Source organism: Microcebus murinus, chromosome 9 (assembly GCF_040939455.1).
Source record: "Microcebus murinus isolate Inina chromosome 9, M.murinus_Inina_mat1.0, whole genome shotgun sequence".
Lineage (NCBI taxonomy): Eukaryota > Metazoa > Chordata > Mammalia > Primates > Cheirogaleidae > Microcebus > Microcebus murinus.
This window is the reverse complement of record NC_134112.1, coordinates 34,120,428-34,143,929: the sequence shown is the minus strand read 5'-3', so window position 1 is coordinate 34,143,929 and position 23,502 is coordinate 34,120,428. Positions and strand designations below refer to the sequence as shown.

The window sequence follows — 23,502 nt, the reverse complement described above, 5'->3', positions numbered from 1 at the left end:
TCTAATAAGCTTACAATCCACATCATGGCTTCTCATAGATCTCTAAAGCCACTTCTCTAAGCCACCTCTTGCATTAAAAATGGTTCTACCAAAAGCAAAGCAAAGCCTTCCCTGGCGAAGCTGGTGACCTGGAAGGATGTTCCTGTTGCCTCCCCCTCCCCAGCTCCCTCTCCACTCTCTCTCTGGAACAAGGAAGTGGCCACTCTGGGCAAATAGGCAGAACCTGCAGGGCACACTGGAGGGTGCAGGCTCTTTCGAGATCTCCAGAAGAGACATTTCTTCTTCCTCTCTGCCTGCCGAAGGCCAAGGGACCAGCGGCAGCAAGTCATGGGAAGAGCACCCAGACACTGTGGCTCTGGCTCCTGGAAAGTAGTCCACCCTGGGTGGCCTGCATAGCTCCGGCCCACTTGTATGTGATCCTCGGAGCTTCTGCTTGAATCTGCTGACAGCAGGTAACCTCCAGGGGGATTGCACTGTGGCTGGCTGGACCCTGGCACTCAAGGCTGGCAGAGATTTCTGTTTGTTCCTGGGAGTTCCTGAGGGAACCTGGGAATGGAGAGGTTTCTCCTTGTGCCTCAGCTTGTTGGTTGACCTGGCCCCACAGGTATAGAGACATAGCCCTTTCTTCCACCACTCCATGACCCTATCGGCTTTACCTGACTGCCCGGGAGGTACACAGCAAAGAACGCAAGGAGATCCAGCACCTCTGAAGATTACGTCATGCCTCCAACAGATGGCTTCTTGAGTTGGGAGTATATTGACAACATTCGCCATAACAACAATCACAACCACCACCAGCATCACCACAGCACTCAAGCAGATTTAATTATAGTATATAAATAGACTTTCAAGAATTGCAGAAAGATTCAAATTTTAAAAATGAATAGGCAAATTGAAAGAGGTAATCCTGGTCCTTACTGAGAACTAAACTAGTAATGTAGAAGATCAAGTGGATGAAATATCTCAAAACAGGGAAAAAAATCAGAGTCAGGAATCATTATGGAAGAGATAAAATCTGAAGAACAAATCTAGGAAATCTAATAATGAAAAATAATAGAAATCTCAAAGAGAAAAAAATACATAGATGGGGAATTAAACAAATGATAGAAGAAAACTTCCCTGATGTGAAAAGAGAATTTAGCAGCAATCATGGTATCTCTTTTGGTACTCCGTGATATTGTTAATTACCAAAATACAAGTTTCTTCCTTTCTTAGGGGAGTAGGGAGGTATTTCTTTTCTCCTTCCTTTCCTTTTTTTCTTTATCAGAAGCTCTATTACATACATCTTGAGAAGTCAAACAGCAGTCTATATTAGAAATGTGAAATGAGCCAAGGTGCTTTATTTAGACAATGACCACCTCTTCCTCCAGAATCTTCAAGTAGAGAGAAAAATGACCTTCGACCACAAAAATCTCCCAAAGTAAGTGGGTTATGAACATGACAGCATCAAAATAAACACAGGTAACCGTGTGTGGGAATTTATAACTGTATATTAAAAAATAAGAGAAGATGAAGACAAATTGTACAGGCTTAAAACACTACCTATATATAACTTCAATAAAAAGATATTCCTATTAAAACAAAAAGTTGTTCCAAAGCATCTCATCAAAAGTATCAAAGGAGATATAGACAGATTTGAAGATAATGGGATCAGGGAAAATATGGAATTATCTTATAATCTTATCTGCTCATCAGTCCCCCAAGTGGTATAATCAGAAATGGCAATTAGCAATTGGAAATATTTGTATTACTATATAAAAATATCTGCTACGTAACAATGACACTGTCACAGGACTAGGAATTTCTTAATTATACCTTTTTGAAAAGAAAAAATAATGTTACTTTATTTTTTTCAAGATTAATCTTTTTCATTTTAGGTAGTTCTTAGATTATTTTGATTTTTTCCTTCTTTTAATTTTTATTTTGTTATTTCTTTTTTTTTTTTAATTTCAGAGGGTCACAGGGGTACAAATGCTTCAGTTACGTACATACATTGGCTTTGCACCTCCTGAGTCAGAGCTACGAGCGTGCCCATCCCCCAGACAGTGAGCACTGCATCCATTAGATGTGAATATACCCATCCCACCTCTCCCCTCCCACCTGCCCAACACCCTATGAATGTTACTTCCTTATTCGCCTATAAGTGTGGATGGATTAGTACCAATTCAATGGTGAGTACATGTGGTGTTTGTTTTTACATTCTTGTGATACTTCACTTAGAAGAAAGTTATTTTTTTAATCTGCTAAAAATTTATATTTGAATAATGTCTGTTTAGAGTTTATCTCTGTGAATACAACTTTACTTGAAAATTTATATTTAAATTTTTGAAATTGAAATTATTAAATATTTAGTTTTACTGTCTTTTAATTTATGAATTCTGAATACAAACAAATAAAACAGCACTAGTCATATAGAAAATAAATGCTGGGAGAAAAAAGCAAGCACATCATTTTGCTCCAGTGTTACAATCACTAGATTTGAGTCTTCTAGACCTAAAGGGCTCACTGAGTCCTAGGCAGGATTAATGTGAATGCACACATACACACACAACTAGACATATCCTAGTAAAGTTTCTTACTTACAAGGATAAATGGAAAATCAAACAGTGTTCCAGAATGAGAAAGGAAAAGTTTATAATGGAAAACAAATTGAATTCTGATTTGCCCAACCAGAGTTTAGCTAACACAGAGTAACTTCTATATACGGCTGAGAGAAAAGAACTGATACAAGTCATGAAACAATAACTTACATTTCAGAGAGAAAGAGAGTTTAGTTATGATGGGCTTCAAGGAATACAACCTTCATAACCCGTCAGAAAAGTCCTATAACTAAAACCTAAATGAAAACAGAGACCTCAAGACTGAAATGGGACAAACAGAAAGAGGGAGTAGAGGGCAACAGAGGGAGGTAATCTGAATGGGAGAAGATAGCATGACCAGCAGCAGATCACACTGTTGACAGTGAGGATTACTGAAAGAGAAGCAACGCCCTATCAATGACACTCTAATAACAACTGCTACTAAAAATACTAAACTCTCTCAGCTGAGTCCACAGCTAAAAGTATGACTGGCACAGGCTCTGAGGAAATAGGGAAGGAGGCATAAAGGAAAGACTTATGGCCTGACAAGGCAAAAACAGAGACTGTGGAGAAATAATTGAGTTATGAGGATTTCATCCTGTGGGGGGGATTGCTAATTGGGCAAATACAGGGCCTTGGGATGGGGGATGAGGCACTGTATGGTTTTGACCAAGAGGATCGCTTTAAGGAAACACATACGTGTGCATACACATACACAAGAGCAAAAACAGTGACCAAGTAAAATAAAGAGTAAAAATGGAGTAAAAGAGGAGGAATTCAATCAAGTATATCAGTAATCATATTAAATATGCATGAGCTAAATAGCTATTAGAAGACAGACTACTATTTTGAGTTATTAAACAAAAGCCACCTATATGTTCATAAGTCACACTACTAAAATGAAATGATAAAGACTGAAAATACAGAGGTAGGCAAAAAGATTATTGACAAATGCAAAAAAACAAAAACAAAAAAAGGAATCAGGAATGGCTATCATATCAGAAAATGTTGAACTAAAGAAATCAACAAGAAAAAGAGGGACATTATGCAATGATAAAACCAACAGCAATATCATATTAAAAAGTAAAAAGCTAAAAATGTTTTTACCAAGAACTGGAAAAAAGACATGCCAATTATTGCTGTTGTTATTTCTTCTTACTTTGAAGCCTGAAACTAATTCAAATAGAAAACAAAATGAAATTTAATGCTAGAAAACCCAGGAAACTAATAAAAATGATAAGAAAATAACATAGAAATTAATAGCTTTTCTCTTTATTACTCAGAACCAGCTAGAAGTGATGGAGTGTGGAGGTGGTGGTAGGAATTCTCCTTACAATATGGACAATAACCACAAATTACTAAAAAATAAATTTTAAAAGATAGGACCAACTAAATATTGTGGAAAGACCAAAAATAAGTCCAAAAAATATATAAAGGCATACTATTTAATTGGGTGGGAAATCCTAACATCACACAAAAGTTAATTCTCAGCATATAATTATATAACCACTTAGTAAAAGAGAATTTAACTTGACACAAAGGTGGTATTTCAATTCAGTGGGAAATGCTGGGTGGCTTAATAAATGGTGCCATTGCAATTAGCTATATATATCAGGGAAAACGAATTGTAAACCGATAAACTCTAGAAGCATCAAAAAAAAAAAAAAAGACTCATAAAAAAAATTTTCAAGGCCAGGAGCCGTGGCTTACGCTTCTAATCCTAGCACTCTGGGAGACTGAGGTGGGCAAATCGTTTGAGCTCAGGAGTTCGAGACCAGCCTGAGCAACAGCGAGACGCCATCTCTATCAAAAATAGAAATTAATCAGACAACTAAAAATATATAGAAAAAATAAGCCGGGCATAGTGGTGCATGCCTGTAGTCCCAGCTACTCAGGAGGCTGAGGCAGTAGGATCACTTGAGCCCAGGAGTTTGAGGTTGTTGTGAGCTAGGCTGACGCCAAGGCACTCTAGCCCGGGAAACAGAGCGAGACTCTGTCTCAAAAAAAAAAAAAAAAAAAAAAGAAAATTTCAAGAACATTTAGGAGAATACTTGTATAACTACTGGTCCAGAAGACTTCTTTTAGCAAGACAAGAAATATGAAAGCTATAAAAGAAAAAATATGACTACTTAAAAATAAATTTCCTGTGGCAAAAGTCCCCATAAAGTCAAAAGAAAAACAAGACTGGCATAAAATATTTGAAACACATTTGTTAGATAAAGGATTAGCATCCATAATATACATACATACTTCTTAGGCAGTAAGAATACTAAGAAGATGACAACCCAAAAGAAAAATGAATAATGAATATGAGTAGACAACCCACAGAAGAGAAAATACAAATAACCAACAATAGAAGAAGCTTAATTTCATGAATAATGAGGAGAAAGAATTCATGATATATCATCTTTTCAACTATCTGATTGGCAAAAATGAAAGAATGGTAATATTCAGTTCTGATGAGGATACTAAGGTGAATTACTATGCCCTTTTGGAAAGCAATCTAGATTTACATTAAAACTATGTATCTTTGTCTCAGCAATTTTACTTCTGGGAAACAAGTTACATATTAAAAATATGTAAATATTAAAGTACTAACATAAAAAAAATAAGATCAAGGATGATTATTATACTATTTGTAGTGAAGTGGTTAAAAAACTATAAAATCTGTCCCATAAGGGAGGGTCAAATGAACTGTGGAACATCTATCGCATAGGATATTATGCAGCTGTTAAAATAACTGAAATCACTTATACCACTGAGATGGGAGGGACTTCCATGATGTACTGGTGAGTATAGAAAACAAGTTACAAACAGTAATTATTGCGTGATTGATCATGTTTTAAAATAACAAAAATCTTGTATATGTGCATATACATGTATACATGTATATACACTGATCCACTTGAAAGAAACAAAAAGAGCAGAATGTGTTTTCTAAAAGGCTAATTATATGGAAAATATAATATCAACTGGAAGGGTATAATGTAATTTTCTGTTTGTGAAATTATTCTAAATAGATTAAAATGCAATGAAAACATTACTCTCATTTTAGGATGGGATTGTGAAAAAACGTTTACGTTAGGTTTTTGTTAATATTGTAGTGTTAAGAAAAAATAAAAAGCATTGTATTAATGGTTGAAAGAACAGACTCCTCCATTTCCAGCCATGTGTCTTGGGAAAGTCACTTAACCTCTATCTGAGCTCCATTTTGTTACATCCTGAACATAACAAAAAACTTGTAGAGTTACAGAGAACTTTACAGATCATCTAATTCCCCTGCTTCGTTGCACACAGACCAGAAAATTGAGGCTAATAGAGATGAAGGGATTTGCCAATGATCCTGTAACTAATTATCATCAGCAGACATGAGCTAAAATACAAGTCTCCAGATTTAGTGTTCTTTTTCCACTGCACTGATATCCTCAAAATTAGCTTAGAAGTGAAGGGGGAGAAACTTGGGGTCCCTGACTGTGTGAGATAAACTATTTCTCTGAAGTTTGCACAATAAAGCCATATCTTTCTCAAATCCTCCTGAAGCTGACTTAAAATAAAATAAGAATATCTGTTCTAACAAAGCTGTCATATAAAATAACTGAGTGTCTCACTTAATCAGCAGGAGCTACTATTAGTTTCAAGAAAATTTAATAATAAAATTGGATATGATACACAGTTATTGTATACCCATCTCTGACTAATTCCCCACTGTATCTCAGCTTAAGTGTAATTCCTCTCAAATCCCCCTTGCAATGGGATAGAAGATCCCCCTCTTCTATGTATTTCTATGGAATTCTTAAGTTCTCCCTTGGAGTTTATTTCCATCGTCATTGCTATTAGTGCCATGAAAGCATGAACAGCCTCTGTCTTGTTCAGGACTGTAACCAAGGCACCTGTGATGCTTGGTGTACAGGTTGTGAACATTAAGTATTTGTTTAATGAATTATGAGTCTCCACAAGGCCACTTCCTGCACTGCCAATAAATCAGATGTTTCTATCTTTGCTTTTCTATCAATGGACTCTCTTAACTGCCAATTCAATAGGGGCAAACTACCAATGTATTCACTCCTACTTTCCCCTAAAACTCTATAAAATGTCAGGTAACAGAATTAACATGCCAAAAATTATTGGTCACCCAAAATAAATGTTTGTGGTTGATGAGGATGATAATGAAGCTGCTGTGTATTATAAACACTCCTTCCTAAGAAAGAATTACATCATCGTAATAATTATTAGTAACATTAACTGATAACATTTATTTAGTACTACATGTAAAATTAAGTCTATAATCTCATTTAATCTTTACAATAACCCTGTGACCATTTTGCCAAGAGGAAACCAAAGGTTAGAACCATTAAGTACCTTGTTACTAAGTGGCACAGCCAAAATTTCAACTCAGGATTATTAACTTTACATTTCATATTCTTAAACATTAGGTTTAACAATTTCCATTAAAGAAGTAAAATATACTTGCTGAAAGCATTTAGCGGCAATAAAAATGGCCCCACTACTGTTTGTATCTTAGGAAGTGGAAATTCAAAATAGCTGTTCATTTTCTCCTAAGAGTCATTAGATGTTTTGCTAAGTTAAAATGGACTGTAAATACTTTGTTTTTTAAAAAACAAACCTGACACTATTTGCTCCCTGAGAAGCAAAGTGGTATTTTCTCCAAAAGGAAATTTTTAGCATGATATAATGTAAAACTGCAGCAAAAACACACCCTCTCTGCCTTTTTTTTTTTTTTTTTTGAGACAGAGTCTCACTTTGTTGCCCTGGCTAGAGTGAGTGCTGTGGCATCAGCCTAGCTCACAGCAACCTCAAACTCCTGGGCTCAAGCGATCCTCCTGCCTCAGCCTCCCGAGTAGCTGGGACTACAGGCATGTGCCACCATGCCCAGCTAATTTTTTGTATATATATTTTTAGTTGGCCAATTAATTTCTTTCTATTTATAGTAGAGATGGGGTCTCGCTCTTGCTGAGGCTGATTTCGAACTCCTGACCTCCAGCAATCCGCACGCCTCAGCCTCCCAGAGTGCTAGGATTACAGGCGTGAGCCACTGCGCTCGGCCCCCTCTGCCCTTTTAAAAACCAAACCAAACCAAACCAAACCAAACCCAAACAAAAAAAACTCACCTACAAAGGCTGCCATCTGAGCTGCGGTTCTTCCCACAGAGTTGACAACATCTGTCTCGGCACCAGCTTCTAACATTACCCATGTGATGTCTTTATTACCTACAGTTAAAAATGAATATATTTGTTAATATTACGGAGTACACAATTTAAACACTCAGTTTTTACTTTCTGTCATGTGGATATTTTCATCTTTTCCAAAATATGAATCATAACTACAGTAAAGAGTAAAATGCTACAGAAAAGACTTAGAAATTAAACTTATTTTTTGGAAAATGAATCAAGCAGTAAAAAAAAGGGTATGAAATTGAAAATCACTTTTTTAAACAAAATGAAACAAGTTTTCCTAGGGGTAATGTTTAGTATAAAATCAAAACACATATATAAAAAATATCAAAAACAAAGACAGAAAGGTTAAAATGAATAGAAGTCCCTGATTAATGTCTATTAACTCATCCCATCCCTCACACTTACAGCTTCTGGAATAACTATTAACCATTGGGGTTCTATCTTTCTAGACTTTTTTTTTCCTATTGAAACATCCACAGCTATTGTATTCTGAATATAGAATACAATAGAATACAGAATACAATACAATAAAGAATGTATTCACATTCTTTCCCTAATGAAATCATTATAGATATTTTGCTATTAAAAACCCCACTCAGTGACCAGTAATTTTCCATTCATTTTTGTAATTTTGAACTATGATTTTCTTAGAAACTGTTCCTGGGAAACATTGATGGATCAAAAGTTACAAATATTTTAAAAGTACTTTGCCAAGCTGCCATCCAACAAAGTTGGACTGATACGCACTCCCAATAACAGTACAAAGAAATACCTGGACATTATCACTCTTTCTTAACCTTTGCCAATATAATGTTGATCAGCCAGTTGTATTTCTTTTGTTCTCTGTTTATTACAATATTTACCTTTTTCTAATTTATTTATTTATATTTTTTTAGAGATGGGGTCTTGCTATGTTGCCCAGGCTGGTCTTAAACTCCCAGCGTCAGGTGATCCTCCTGCCTCTTGAGTAGCTTGCATTCTAGGCATGAGCCACCGTGCCTGGTTTTTCGAAATGATTTACAAGAGCTCTTTATATGTAACAATATGACCCTTTAAGATATGTAATAAATATTTTCCTTACTTTATCATTTGTATTTTAACTCTTTATGATATAGTGTATATGTGAAAATGTTACAATTTTATGTAATCAAACTGGTCAATGTCATCCAATTTGGATTCTACATTTTACATAATGCTTTGCGTTCCAGGATTATGAAAATATAGATTACAGCTTTCAAAGTATAAGAATACTATATTGTTCCTGCATTTTCTTAAAAAACTGCAACAATTATAGGTAACTCTACTTGATTTCAGATAATATTTCTCAATTGTGTTTATTCAGCACATAATAAACAACATGAATCAAGGTAAGTTTCTAAATGGATCATCATATTTAGTATGTAGATGCCAGTGAAGCAAATAAAGCTGTCACAGCAGCTATATGATCAAGAGAACAAAGATGTTTTCATATTGCTTCAAAATCTAAAGATACAGAATATCAAAGGAACTAACTTGAAAGAATAATATATCCAGTTTCTCAATTCTACCAAAATATTGCCAACATAAATAATCAATTTATTTAAATAACGAATGAAACAGATCATTAAATTAACTATCACTTATTTCATATATTATAGCTTTTCAAAAACCAATTCCCACTATTCCTTTGCACACAACTAGATCTTAAAATTACTCAAATGAAAATACATTTAATATTTTAATATATATGCACTTATAACAAATTTGTCCAGGTAATTGATATTAATTAATAAATATAGTAAATGCTCAAACGTCACCAGAAAGTGCAGCAAACATGAGGGCTGTGTATCCATGTTCGTGTTGATGACAATTTACATCAGCTCCATGTCGCAGAAGGAGTTTGCACATATCAAGTTTTCCTTTGTATGCTGCATGCATTAGAGGAGTCATTCCATTCTTTAATAGAAAGGAAAAAAAATGCATTAACTCTACTGATTTACCTTTCCCCTACCTATGAACAATTGGTGCAATTAAATTAAAAACATAAAATAAACATGACTTAATGAAACCATCTTTATAATCTGTAAAGTAGTTTTATATTTACTTTCCCACTTGGATTTTCCATTAACTTCAGAGGAAAAGAGATGGTTTTATTACCTGAGGTTTTTTCTTTTTTTTTTTTACACATTAGCAAACAGATTCAGAGAGGACTTGCTCAACCTCACATGACTAGGAAATGGCTGGGCCAAAGATTAGAACCCAGATTTACGAAACATACTTAGTTCTTCAGAAAACAAATGAACAGATATACACACGTGAAAAAAAAAAAGCTTGAAGAAAAATCTCAAAGCAAACAGAAGACCTACCAAGGGGAAAACTGAATAAAGTAAAGTAGATCCACGACATGGGATATTATAAAGCTATTAAATGAATGATTTCATCTGTATTTATTGAACTGGAAAAATTTCCATGAATTATTATCAATGAGAAAAACAAGTACAGGAAATGTATATTATAGAGCTATTGTTTTTTAAAACAATGATCCAAGAAACATATTACAGTGGTATTTGTTTTTCAACAGTGTTTCTCAAAATCACATATATACTTTGATCATATATATAATTTGATCATATGACTATATAAATATGAGGAAATGGTAGTATTTGCTCTAGGCTACACTGTTTGGTCTCCATATGTTTTATGCATATTTAATGAAATATCTAACCTTACATGTACTAAGTACCTAATACTATTTTGTAGATAAATGAATGAGCTATTTCCTGTAAGTGAATTTTCTCAGTAACCCAGGCTAAACTCTTAAGTGCTGGAATATCAAAGTTGTTTCAGATGAAAACCTCTCTAACCATATAATCCCTTACCTTAGTATGCTAATATAATTTGAATTGTTCTTGATGTTTCCAGACTATTATTATGAACATAAGCCATCATACTGTTAGCACAGTGTCACACTATTCTCAGAGGGTTGGGGACAAGAGAATTACAGGGAGTCTGGGATTTTTATTTTCAGGTGGTTGCACAAGAGGCAATTTAGTGGAAGTAATCAACATTTCTTGAGAGTAAGAATGGAAAAAATGACAGGGAGATATTATAACTTTAAGACTCCATGGCTGAGCATGGTGGCTTATGCCTGCAGTCCCAGCACTTTTGAGAGGCAAAGGCTGGAGGATCACTTGAGGTTAGGAGTTGAAAACCAGCCTGGGTAATATAGTGAGACTCCATCTCTACAAAGAATAAAAAAAAATTAGCCAGCCATGGTGGTGTGTGCCTGTAGTCTCAGCTTGGGAAGCTGTGGTGGGAGGACTGTTTGAGCCCAGGAGTTCGAGGCTGCAGTGAGCTGTGATTGCACCCCTGCACCCCAGCCTGGATGACAGAGCGAGACCCTGTTTTAAAAAGACTCATTTGTCAGGTGTTTCTACAGGGATGGAATATGTACATGTTGGGAGTGGATGGGTTAGTGAGTGTGGTAATGAGAATCTCATCATACAGACAGTCAGTCAATGGTGTGCTTTAAGGAAGTAGGAAAGGACTACATTCATTAGTTTTTGTTTGTTTGTTTTATTTAATGAGATCCTTATTTTATTTATTTATTTATTTATTTATTTTTGAGACAGAGTCTCACTCTGTTGCCCGGGCTAGAGTGAGTGCCGTGGCGTCAGCCTAGCTCACAGCAACCTCAAACTCCTGGGCTCAAGCAATCCTCCTGCCTCAGCCTCCCAAGTACCTGGTACCAGGCATGCACCACCACACCCGGCTAATTTTTCCATTTTTAGTAGAGAGGGGGTCTTGCTCTTGCTCAGGCTGGTCTCGAACTCCTGACCTTGTGATCCTCCCATCTCAGCCTCCCAGAGTGCTATTATTCATTAGTTTTTGAATGAAGGAAAAATATATTGCATCACTAGGGTGAGATATCCTAATGGATAACATAACCTGTACATAAGAGGCTAGTGTATGGCCTGGAGGGAAAGGAAAGACCCAATACTATCAGAAGGGCCCCCACCCCCACCCCGCAAAGAAGCACACAGTTATTTCTTTCACAAATTTTTAGGACCCAGACTTTAGCCAGGGAGTTCAGCATTTTCTGTTCATCCAGAACAGGTGGGCAGTCAATCACCCAGCACTCCAATCCTGCAACTAGAGGTTATCTAGCTCTGAGAATGATTAATCCCAAGACTGCAGAACTGTCCTATAGTCAAAAAAACAAAACAACAAAACCCTTTCAACACAATGTGGTAATCTGCTTAAAAGCAAAGGAGATATGCAAAGCTTTGGGATCCTACATTGCAAACTGTCCTCATTTTCTTGTCTGTTTTAAGGTCATCTGTGTCAATCACTTCTGTCCATTTATCTCTCTGCCTCCCTCTGTTTCCTACTACTCCCTTTTCTCTTTTTAAAATTTTACCTCCCTCTTTACTCTCTTGTTCTTTCTTCTTTTTTTTTCTTTTTATAATTATTATTAAAATTAAATTCATATATTTTCTTTTTCTCTTTATTATTTTCTTTTTTCTCTAATTAGAATTTTAAATTAGAAATTCTAAATTAACTCTAATTTAGAACTGGAAAGAAAGATTGTTCCTTTTTCTTTACCGGCTGTCATCTTAGCAGAAATTGGTTTTTAGGGCAAACCTATGAGAGCTTTTTTCCAAAAAGGTAAAGAGATATCCCAATCATATCATTTGCTACACAATCTCTGAACCTGCTGTTTTTGTCATGTATATAATGCAGTGTGTGTTTTTACCAAAAACCAAATTTTACCAATTAGGGACTTTTACCAAATTTCAGTGAGGTGCTGGATGGTCCCAGTTATTAGAAAATAAATTGTGGTAAGTGACAAATTCATACTAGCTTTCCAAATAATTGGATATCACATGTACTTTCCTATCTTTTAATGTAATTTTGTGTTTAAGAATTTAGAACTGTACAAAGGAAATTATAAATTTTGAAAGCAATGATCACTATGTATTATCTTAGTTCTGGTACCACCCATTATTTATAAAACTATTTCCATGGGCAAAGAAAATAGAAGTGATATTAATAAATTTTAATACTGTAAATTTTCTAATCATTCTAGTATTTTTATGGCATTTCAGTATAAATATCAAGAAAAGGACATGAATAATTCAAAACAATACTGCTACCCTATTAAGAGTAGAAGAGAATACTCCCATGTCTAAATAAATTAAGTAAATTTAATTTAAAATGTTTTATTCCAGTTATAAATATGGAATAACTTAGTATCAGACAGAAAACTAAAATACTGATTGTCCATCTCTGCTCAAATTAGAAAGGTGGTGATAAGTTTCATAAAATATCATCATAGTGTTATATGTAATTCACCAATTCTAAGAAGAATTTCATTTTCGTGTCTACAGGAGTTGGGTGGGGAAGGGCAGGAAAAGAAGATTACAGAGTATAAGGAAACATTTGAGGTGATGGATATCTTTATTATTTTGATGTTGATAGTTTCACACGTATATACATATATGTCAAAGCTTAACAAATATTACACTTCAAATAGGTACAGTTTATTATATATTAATTATACCTCAATAAAGCTGCTAATAAATGATGGAAAACTAAAAATCCAGTTACTCAGTCAAACATTCACTCCTTCATTCATTCAGTTATTTTTTGTAGATAGAGTCTCACTTTGTGGCCCAGGCATGAGGACACTGCATGATCATAGCTCACAGAAACCTCAAACTCCTGGACTCAAGTGATTCTCCCACCTCCCCCCTCCCCACACCCAGTAGCTGGGACCACAGGTGTGTGCCACACACACCTGGTTAATTTTTTATTTTTTGCAGAGCTGAGATCTTCCTCTGTTGCCCAGGTTGGTCTTGAACTTCTGGCCTCAAGCAATCCTCCCACCGTGGCTTTCCAAAGTGATAGGATTATGGGTGTGAGTCATCATACCTGGCCAAACTTTCCACATTTGAAGTGTTTAATGGCCACACTTGGCCAATGGCTACCATACCAAATAGTTCAGATGTTACCACCATCTCAAAAAGTTAACTTAGGTAGCAATAGTTCTAGAAAGTTAAGTTCTGTTAACTTTCCCTAAAAGTGGAATTGCTGGATCAAAGATATGCACTTTAAAATTGATACTTACTCCAAAATTTTCTTCAGAATGTTATGCCAACTTACACTTAATCCATCAGTATATAAAAGTCTATTTCCCCACACTTGACAAGAAATAATATGATTTTGGTTTAATTTGTACTCATTTGATTATTAATAAGATTAAACATGTTTTTACATGTTTGTGACCTGTTTACATTTGGTTTAAAGATTATTAGTATAACTTGAGCATAAATGCTACAAAACAACTTCTATTAACATATTGTGATTTTACACATTATCTATTCTCATATAAATAAAACATTTTATTAAACTTTTAAAACTTTACCTCATCCAAACAGTTGACACGAACATTCTTGCTGGATAATAACGTTCCAGCTTCTTGAACAGTACCTTAAAAAAATGAAAAGTAATTTTATTTATCACTAGAATAGAAAAAACAAACATCAAGAAAATATAAAGAGTTATCTGTAAAACTAAGACTAGTCATATTGGGTTGCTAAGAAATAAAGCATCCAATCACATACTACTTATTTCACAAAGTAATTGTCCAGAGGAATAGATTTACAGACTCTAAAATAGTTCCATCTTATTTTTACTTTCACTAACCTTAAAGTAAATTAAATTGGCCACATTTTCCTTTTGGCAGTAATACAATAATCACAAAGCATAAGACCTAATACCGAAACAAATCTAGAGGGTATCTAATTCAAATTACCACGTAAAGGTTCAATTCCAGTCACTATATTACTTGGAATTCAAAATGCAGTGAATATTTATATAATGTGTCAACACTAGGTCTTGTGAATTGATGGCATGTTTATGATAGCATGCTTGGTTTAGAAATGCTTAGGTGAAACATATCTTTAAAGCCTACTATATAAAAGTGTTTTATGATCAGTATTTACCATCCTCAAAGTCATCTAATGTAACTTGAAGGTCAGTCCTCCGTAAATTGGAAAACAAGCTGTACCTGGGCCACAACTGTCAGTTTTACCAGTCTTCTATAAGGCATAATGACACAAGCATACTTGCAGGAGAGAATGTTGCTATTATTATTAATGCAAGCCAGCCACATGCTCTGCCAAGAAATTTCTGGTTTAACTGGGCAGAGAACAATTAAATTGAATGTTCTCAGAAAGGATGAGATAAGCCTCTCCTCTAAATGAACGTAAAAGAATAGGTGCACTCCCCAACCAGGTTATTTCTTCTCTGTAAATTTAGAATTATAGCGTGAGAATGTAATAAACCTTGCTAGTCTTCCACAGTTAAAGGTGGAAGGCAGCGTAAAGATAAGCATGCTTCCTTCTCCCCGACCCACTTCTTAGGCAAGTCACCTGAGTGTCCTTCACCAAAAGAAGAGAAAGAGTGTCTCCTAGACAGGCAGAGAAATAGCTCTGTTGGGAAAATGTCAAGTGCATGATCTACACATCCCCGGAGCACGACAGCAGCTATTTTTGTCAACAGTGCATTTTTCTGACCCTGTACTCCCTCTGAAGGCAGTAACATCACTGGCTAAATGGCTATAAAATAAGAGGGCAAAGCTTTTAAGTGCCTAAGCAAGTTCTACGTGAAACCATATCCATACTTGTGGCTTCACATCAGAGACTTTCTCAAACGCCTTGCCAAAGGAATTAAAGCAGGATAAAAACTCCTGCACCCCAGTTTCACCTGAGGAAATGCTTCAGCTGAATCCCATTCTCCAGAGAAACACCGGAAGTTGTTCTCTATATGGCCAGGAGATGTTTGTGCAGGAAAGGGAAAATACTATAGGGACTCTGAACACGTCACAGCCTGCTACATTTGAAGGCCAGGATGGGGAATAAAATCACAAACGTGTGGCTCTCCTTAGAGAACGGGACAGGTAATTCTCTAAAATGTATGCCCAATGGCCAGCATTGAAAGTTAATCTGTCCTGTCAGGGAACAATTTATTTTAAATAAAGATGAGGCATGCGTAATGCAGGAGAAAACAAGGTGGCTATTTTCTCCTACTGCCCTCTTACTTCAGTCTCAAAATCCTTCACTTCTGATACCAGATGTATAGGGGTTTTCTCCACACACACCAAGTAACCCTCCATCAGAGAGTGTCTTACAATTTAACTCAATTCTGACACTACCTAAAGTGAGAGTCAGATCTCAGAGGTTAAGGACTCAGTCCCACAAGACTGTCCCCACTTCAGATGCCAAACCCAGGTTGTGAGCCTGTGCTTCTGCATGACTGGCTATAAATCAGGGCTCCCATGACCTTCTCTTCAGGTTCCATAATTGCTAGGACAGCTCACAGAACTCAGGGACACACAACTTACAACTACTGGTTAATTATAAAGGCTATTACAAAGGATGCGCGGATGGACAGCCAGATAACAGAGAAGCATGGGGCAAGGTATATGAAAAGGGGCTTGGAGCTTCCATGCCCTCTCCAAGCTCTCCTTTCTCCAAGGACTTTCATGTGTTCAGCAATCTCGAAGCTCTCAGACAGAAACCTATACTTCTGGGATATTTACAGAAGCTTTGCCATGTAAAGCAAGGTCATTTATTAACTCAATCTCCGACTCCTTTTGCTTTCCTGAAGGAATTGGTGGGATGGAGTTGAACCTTTCAAGCTTCTTTTTTTTTTTTTTTTTTTTCTTTTTTCATCTCCGAAGTATGAGGTAAACCTTTCAAGCTTCTAATCATGGCTTGGTCTTTCTGATGAGCAGTCCCCATCCTGAAGCTATCTAATCCAAGAGTTTATGAAGAATCATCTCCTTAGAACAAAAGATGCTCCTATCACCCAGGAAATTCCAAGGGATTAGTGTCAGGAACCAGGGTCAAATGCCAAATATCAGAACAAAAGAAGCACCTGGCACTCCTACTGCTCAGAGATTACAAGGGCTTTAGGAGTTTAGGAGCTCAGGTCAGGAACCAGGGGCAGAGACCAAATACATACACACACACACACACACACACACACCCCACTCAACAGGTTAAGGTTGTTTTTTGAAATGCAGGGACCAGGGTGAAAAAAATTATCTGAAACAAATTGGGCTTCTAGAGAATGAAAACAGATATTGGAACATAGATGAGCAAAATACTCCAAGAGGAAAAACTGTGATGATTTCTAATTTGGTGTTCCTAATTTAATGACATTAGTAGGAAATTATAGAAGGTCCAGAATAGCACAGAAATGTGAAACACATGGCTCACACAGAAGGATTTTTATTTTTCGTCATTCCTTACTGCCCCACTCCATTCCTTTGAGTAGATTCTCAAATAATATTTTGCAACTAAGTTTAAAGATTAATTGCTTTACTTTGAGAAACAAATGTGTTAAATCTGATTTAACAAACTGCTATGCATGGAAGATACATTACTATAAGAAGGGATGTGTAATGAGCCAACATTTACCTTAACTGGAGATTAAAAAATAACAGACCTAAACCAATGAACGTTTGTTTAATGATTTGTTTCCCTTTTAAGAATTTCTTCAGGTTGTTCAAACCAAAGAAAACACAATCCAACCCACCTCATTAGAATGGGATTGATCAATTTATCTGGATGAACAAGCATTTTAGCAGAGAAGAGATGATGAAAAGAATGACAGTCTCACTGTTACTAACTTCTTTTCTACCATACTACAGCCCTTTCAGGACTACTATGAAATGGAACAAGACCTGCAAAACTCTCAGTTTCCTCATCTATGAAACAAAGACAGTATTAATAGTATCCATCCCAGAGAATTGTGAGAAGGACTAAGGCTTGTCCTAATGTAGGACACATAGTAAATATCAGTGCATATTAGATGTTCTTGTTATTTTATATTCAGAGCAGCACAATATAATTCACTGTGACATTTCTAATATATAGATTGGGACCACAGGTCTCTACTGAAGACAAGCAGAGGTAGCCAAAGCAAACAAAAAGGGAGAAACAAACTTACGAAATTATGTTTCCAGCAATTCATCAAATAATGATGAGACTCAGACATGTACGGATTTCAATCATCTAGTGGAATCCCACAAAAATGGATATTTTAAGGAATCTATATCCAAGTTAAGGGTTTAAAAAATATTTGACTTGTTAGTTGCTATAATGTTTATATATAAGTAAAATCATGTAAAAAATGTTTTAAATGCCTTAATTTTTAAAAGAATAATAAATGATATAGATTTCAATATAACCATAAATATAAAGCTATAAATATATCTAAATAGTAGAGACCTCTATTATAACATGTGTTTTGAAATAGGGAATTTGTGTGATATTTCTAAAAGATTTCCTGCTTATATCTATTTTCGGACTTTGCAACAAAATGACCTTAACTTAGGATGATGAAGCTCTGTATAAATTTAGAGTATCTAAAAGAGTTATTGTTGTGTAAATGATGATAACAAAGCCCACTAAGGTTGCATAAGCTGCCCAGTCATATAGCTAATGACAATCATATCTTTTAAGTTAAATTTTTCTTTGAATTCTGTACTATAATTGATTATCATCAGACTTGAATCTTTCTAAACCATAAATACACTAGCAGGTTGGACACAGTGGCTCATGCCTGTAATCCTAGCACTTTGAGAGGCTGAGGCTGGAGGATTGCTTGAGGCCAAGAGTTTGAGACCAGCCTGGGCAACACAGCAAGACCCCTATCTTTCTATTAAAAAAAAAAAAAAAGACACTAGCAGTGACATTATTAACTGCACAGGACCTTAGAACAAGATCTTATTTTAATAGTTCAAAAATGGAAACAACTTAAATGTCCATCAATGTGAATGGATAAACAAATAATGGTACGTCCGATAGAAATAAAATAAGAAACAAACTATTAGTACACACGACACAAATGATCCTCAAAATCATAATGCTGAGTGAAAGAAGACAGACAGGTGAAGAAAAGAATACTTACTGTATGATTCCACTTATATAAAATTCGAGAATAGAGAAATCTAATCAATAGAAATAGAAACCTATCTGTGGTTGCCTTGAGACGGGTGTGGAGGGAGTGACAGATTACAAAGAGGCATAAGGACCTTTTTGGGGGTGATGGAGCCATTTATTACCTTGATTGTAGTGATGATTTTGTGGATATATGCTTAAGTTAAAACTGATAAAAAGTATACACTTTAAATATGTGCTATTTATTGTACTTTAATTGTACCCAATAAAGTTGCTAGCAAAAAATCTTATTGTCCAAATCTATTTCATAGCTCCTTTTGCCCAAATATGAAAAAAGCATTAGAAAGTATATTACTTTCTTATTAAGTCAGCAACAGTGATCCTAGGAATTTCAGGTACTAAACAAGAGAAGTAATGGGAAGATGTTCTGGCTTATACCTTTAAAAAGGTTTAATTTATTTTGAAATAGTGCTGTCTTGGTACTTAATAAAAAAAAGTATCAAAGCTTAGAAGAATGGGCCACTCTACAAATAATATAAACCAGTTAAATATGGTTCAGTGATTTCAATTTTCTCTTAAATGTTATGAAATGAATGCTGTCATTAACTATGATTTAAATGGATATGTTGGAAACAGCTTTTCATTTTCATTTGGAACTTCCTGGCAGTCTAACAAATATACAATCTGTAGAATATCTATCATGCAAACTCACTCAGAAAACAAAATTGTTCTAAAAGTGTCCAAGAGTAATACATGGCATTCTTCTCTGAACTCTAAGTTCCATTTACAGTCTGTCTGCTAGTTTCTAGAGGGGAGTGACTGGCAGATAAGGAGGCATTTAAACATTTGCTGAGTTTATTTCAGACTGACCAAGACAACAGGTCAGACTTTGCTGAAAATTTATTGTTAAGTCAAAGTACTAGAACTGTCTACTCGAATGATTTTCAACGTTGAGAAATGTATGAAAAAAAAAAAAAACTTTACCTACCTGCTTGACAAAAATGCTTCATATGGGTAAAAGTATAAAACTTTGCTACTTTGCTTGTGACCTTTATTCAACTATAATATAAAAATTTACTTTACAAATTAAATGTACACAAAACTAAAAAATTAATAACATTTAAAATTAAGCTAACTTGACAGATGATGTTTTGTTGAAATTAAATGGCCTCTCAAAGCGAATATGGTATGGACTGCTATGGTGCTGATTTCACTTTTGTGTTTACTTTGTTTTTTGGTTTTAAGTACAGCCTATTTATTGGGCTACAGGCCATAAGCTACCTTAGCTCTGCCAATTAGCTCTTTGACACTTATTGGGTTGTCTAACTTCCCCGTTCCTCAGTTTCCCAATCAACAAAGTGTAGATCGCCATATTTATCATAACGACAGCTAACACTAGTAGTGTTTCGAATGCTTTAACCATACTAACTCATTTCATCACCACAACAATATTGTGAGATGGGTACTATTACTGTTTCCATTTTTCACATAGAGAACTTGAAACTTAAGAAAAGTAACTTGCCCAAGGCCACATCTTCAGTAAATGATTGAGGTAGGTAGGATTCCAAGCCAGACCTGCCAGGGTAACCACCATCTCATGCTGGCTCTCATACTATCATAGCTTAAAAATAATTCCTAGCTCATCAAGATTAAATGCATTAATATATGTAAATTACTTACAATTACAATAACAGTCAATACATGTTGGCTATGGCTGTTTGCTCATATCTGCCATAACTTTTCTTTGAGAGTGCAGTGACGTCCCACAGCCCTTCACTTGACAAGAATGCATCATATACTAAGTCCCCATTAGTTCTTTTCACATTGGCCTGGGCCAATTGAAGAGATGAAAGATAGCATCTGTGCATTCATGCAACTTGATATAAGATGTGGGTCCAGAAATACAGCTCTAACCAGAATAAATGCACATGAATCCTATTTTATATAATCTCCAGAATAAAAACCGGTGGACACCTGAGAATACATCCACGGACGCTCCTATCCCCTTCTGGCGACCCAGTTTATGAAACTCCTTATTGGTTTTCACTTTTAAGAGAACACGTGATAACTCTGGCCTGTTTAAAATCAGAATTTTTGTCCCTGAGGGACTGTAAGTCAATCCTTTGTCTCCTTTTTTGCCCAACACAGTACCTGGCACACAGCTGGGACTCACATGTTTGCTTAACAGAATCCTGGAGCCACCAAGGAGGGCAGGGAGAAATTACCCAAGAGACAGGCAGAACAGAAAGACTGCAATGCCAAACAGATTAGCAAGAATCATGCAGTACAGACAATAAAAATACCAATCTGAAGCCCCACAATTCCGGGCAAGGAACGCTTATTGATAAATACAGCTGTGATTGACTTAAAAAGGTTGAGCTTAGGTAGGGTGGGCTCAACTCATCAGCACCTGTTGAGTTCAAATCTGATTTTTTTTTCTCCTTTTCATTTAGACTTTCCTTGTCATTCTGATGAATAAATGTGTCTTATTCTCTGGAGTCCCAGATTTGAGTCTGGCTACACTTAGAAGACTGCAAACTGGGAAGCCCGGTGCTGCAATGACTGGCCTCTCCGCCCTCCGAAGGCAGACGTGGCTACTTCTTCTAGAGTTTAAAACAGCTACGTTAATTGTGCCCGCAGACCCACGCGTCTCCAGGCCCGAGCCGCGGTGACGGCGCAGGGGAAGCATGCAGTCACGCAGATGTCACCTGCCAGGTAACGGCACTCGCCAGGGAGCTCCTGTGGGACGTCCACCCGGGGACTGCGGGGGGGAAATACGGCCTCTGGCTCGTCCCCGGGCTCCCTTCCTGTGACCCGGGCAGCGGAAGTGGGACTCGCGAAGGGAGAGAGTGGAAGAGAAAGCGGAGAAGCGCGATCGGGAGATCGCTGCGGCGCAACGTGGGCCTGGGGGCGGGTGTGGACACCCAGCGAATTTGCTCGCCTCTCTGCGGGTCCCCGCGGCTACCGGGGCTTCTGGAAGGAAGCCAGGGAGGCCCTGCGTGCGGAAGTCCCAATGCAGCAAATTACAGACCTAGTTCTGTGCCCTTATAAAGAAGCCCTCTCACTAAGGGCTGCCTCCAAGGCCAGGCGGGGGCGGGGACCGCCCAGGGATCCCGATCACTAGGCCTCCGGAAGCCAAAACGGCCCTTCAGACACCCGCCGGGGACCCTGACACTACCAGGCCACTGTCGCCGAGACACACCGCGGTCAAAACCCCCTGAGGAGTTTTGAGGAATGCACGACTGGGGCCCACGCCCTGGGGACGCGCCTTATCATCCGAGGTGGGGCGGGGTGTGGGGAAACCTGTACGTTTACAAAAGCTGTTTTAGAGGACGAGCCTCTGCAACTGCCTCCCTCGTCCCAGCTGGGCTTCCCCCTCCCACCTCCCTGTCCCCGCAACCGGTCCCAGACCTAAGGAGAAACGCTTTCTCCCCGTCCACACTCGCGGAACCGCAGCCAAAGGTCACCCGGGCCAGGGGCGCCCCGCGGCTCCGCCACGCCCCCGGCCCGGCCCGGCCGGCGCGCCCGGGTCGCCGCCCAGCGCCCGTACCTTTCGCGATGACTTCCAGCAGCTCCTTCTCCTCCTGGGTCAGCTCGCCCTTCTTTATGTGAACCATTGCTCCCGCCAGCTTGAAGGTTATCCTGCTGCTTTGGGAGTGTCAAACAAGAAGCGAGGCGTCTGTGTCGGGGGCGTCGGCGCAGTGAGGCCCCTGGACGCCGGGACCCCGAGCAGGCGGCGCGGAAGCGCTGCACCCTTCTCCCTCCGCGGGCCGGCGGGCGGCGGCGAGCTCGGGCGAGCCGGGCGGGCGCTGCGGGCCCCGCCGCGGGCCCCGCCCCGCGCCTGGCATTGGCCGGCCGGGAGGAGGAGCTGCGGGAGGCGGCAGCGGGGGACTCCAATTGGAGCAGCCTCGGAGGGAACAACCAAATGGAGAAAACCAGAGGGGGATTTGGAATTAAATCCCTCCGACATGCTCCCCTCCCCTGTCTGGCCCGGTTTAGATATTCGGAGACTCGCAACATTTAAAACTTTCCAGCTGGCAGTCCTGTGATTGGTAATGGCTTCTAGGGGAGCGCAGAGGCCCCCGGATGTCGCCGCGCTCCCACCGCGTCCCCGCCGGTGGCGCGGTCCGGGCGGGGGGCGGGCTGGGCTGCGGGGGCGGGCCGGGAGGCGGGGCTGCGCCGGGTTCCGTGTGTCGATGTCAATGTGTCTGTCCTTCACTCCTCCATTGTCTGCCGCCGCCGCCGCCGCTGCCGCCGCTACCGCTGCACGAGCCGCCGCAGCCGCCAGCCTTGCGCGTCGCCGCTACCTCCTCTGACAGGTGAGAGGCAGCCCAGGTGGGGTGCGGGCTGCCGGGAGGGTTGCGGGAGCCGCGACCGCCGCCCCGCTGGGGGCTTCCACCCGAGGCAGAGCTGGCGGGGAGGAAGCATGTGCCTCCTGGGGTGGCTTCCTGCCTCTGGTCGGAGAAGCCCCCGCTCTGCCTCGTCCTCCCCACACGTGCGGCGCATCCGCGCCCCGAGACGAAGAGCGCCGGCTCACCGCGTTTGGCCGCCCCGGGAGACTCGGGGACTGCGCGCGGGCGGGGGCCAGCCACGCGGTGGGAAGTGGCGGGTGCACATGGTCTCGCGCGTGGCGCCTCCAGATGCGGCTCCCGGGGAGGCCGGGGCCGGGGCTCTGGGACAGGGCTGGGAAAGAGAGCTCCCCTTGACGAGCGAGGTGAGCGCACGGGGAGAATAGACTGGCGAGAAGGTAGTTTTCTTTCGGCAAGCCTCGCCCTC

At 38.7% G+C, this 23,502-nt stretch overlaps 2 protein-coding genes across 5 annotated transcripts in view; one reads left to right on the top strand and one right to left on the bottom strand.

The window, feature by feature from the left end:
- ANKMY2 (ankyrin repeat and MYND domain containing 2) overlaps positions 1-22,544 on the bottom strand; it is a 37,209-nt gene extending 14,665 nt beyond the window's left edge. For both annotated transcript variants that reach the window (XR_012921003.1, XM_012781029.3), the window contains exons 1-4: positions 22,277-22,544; positions 14,181-14,245; positions 9,571-9,709; positions 7,709-7,807 (exon numbers count right to left, since the gene is read on the bottom strand). Coding sequence is in view for 1 of the 2 variants with exons in the window: in XM_012781029.3 (XP_012636483.1) it covers positions 7,709-7,807; positions 9,571-9,709; positions 14,181-14,245; positions 22,277-22,343 (370 nt within the window). In the remaining variant the exon portion in view is untranslated. The remainder of the gene's footprint in view (positions 1-7,708; positions 7,808-9,570; positions 9,710-14,180; positions 14,246-22,276) is intronic.
- BZW2 (basic leucine zipper and W2 domains 2) overlaps positions 21,990-23,502 on the top strand; it is a 60,658-nt gene continuing 59,145 nt past the window's right edge. Inside the window, exon 1 of one of the 3 annotated variants that reach the window (XM_020289846.2) lies at positions 21,990-22,007. The gene's annotated coding sequence lies outside the window, so the exon portion shown is untranslated. Of the gene's footprint in view, positions 22,008-22,902; positions 23,046-23,502 lie in introns of those variants that run through there. The other 2 variants (XM_012781028.2, XM_076006396.1) reach the window with 2 other exon arrangements.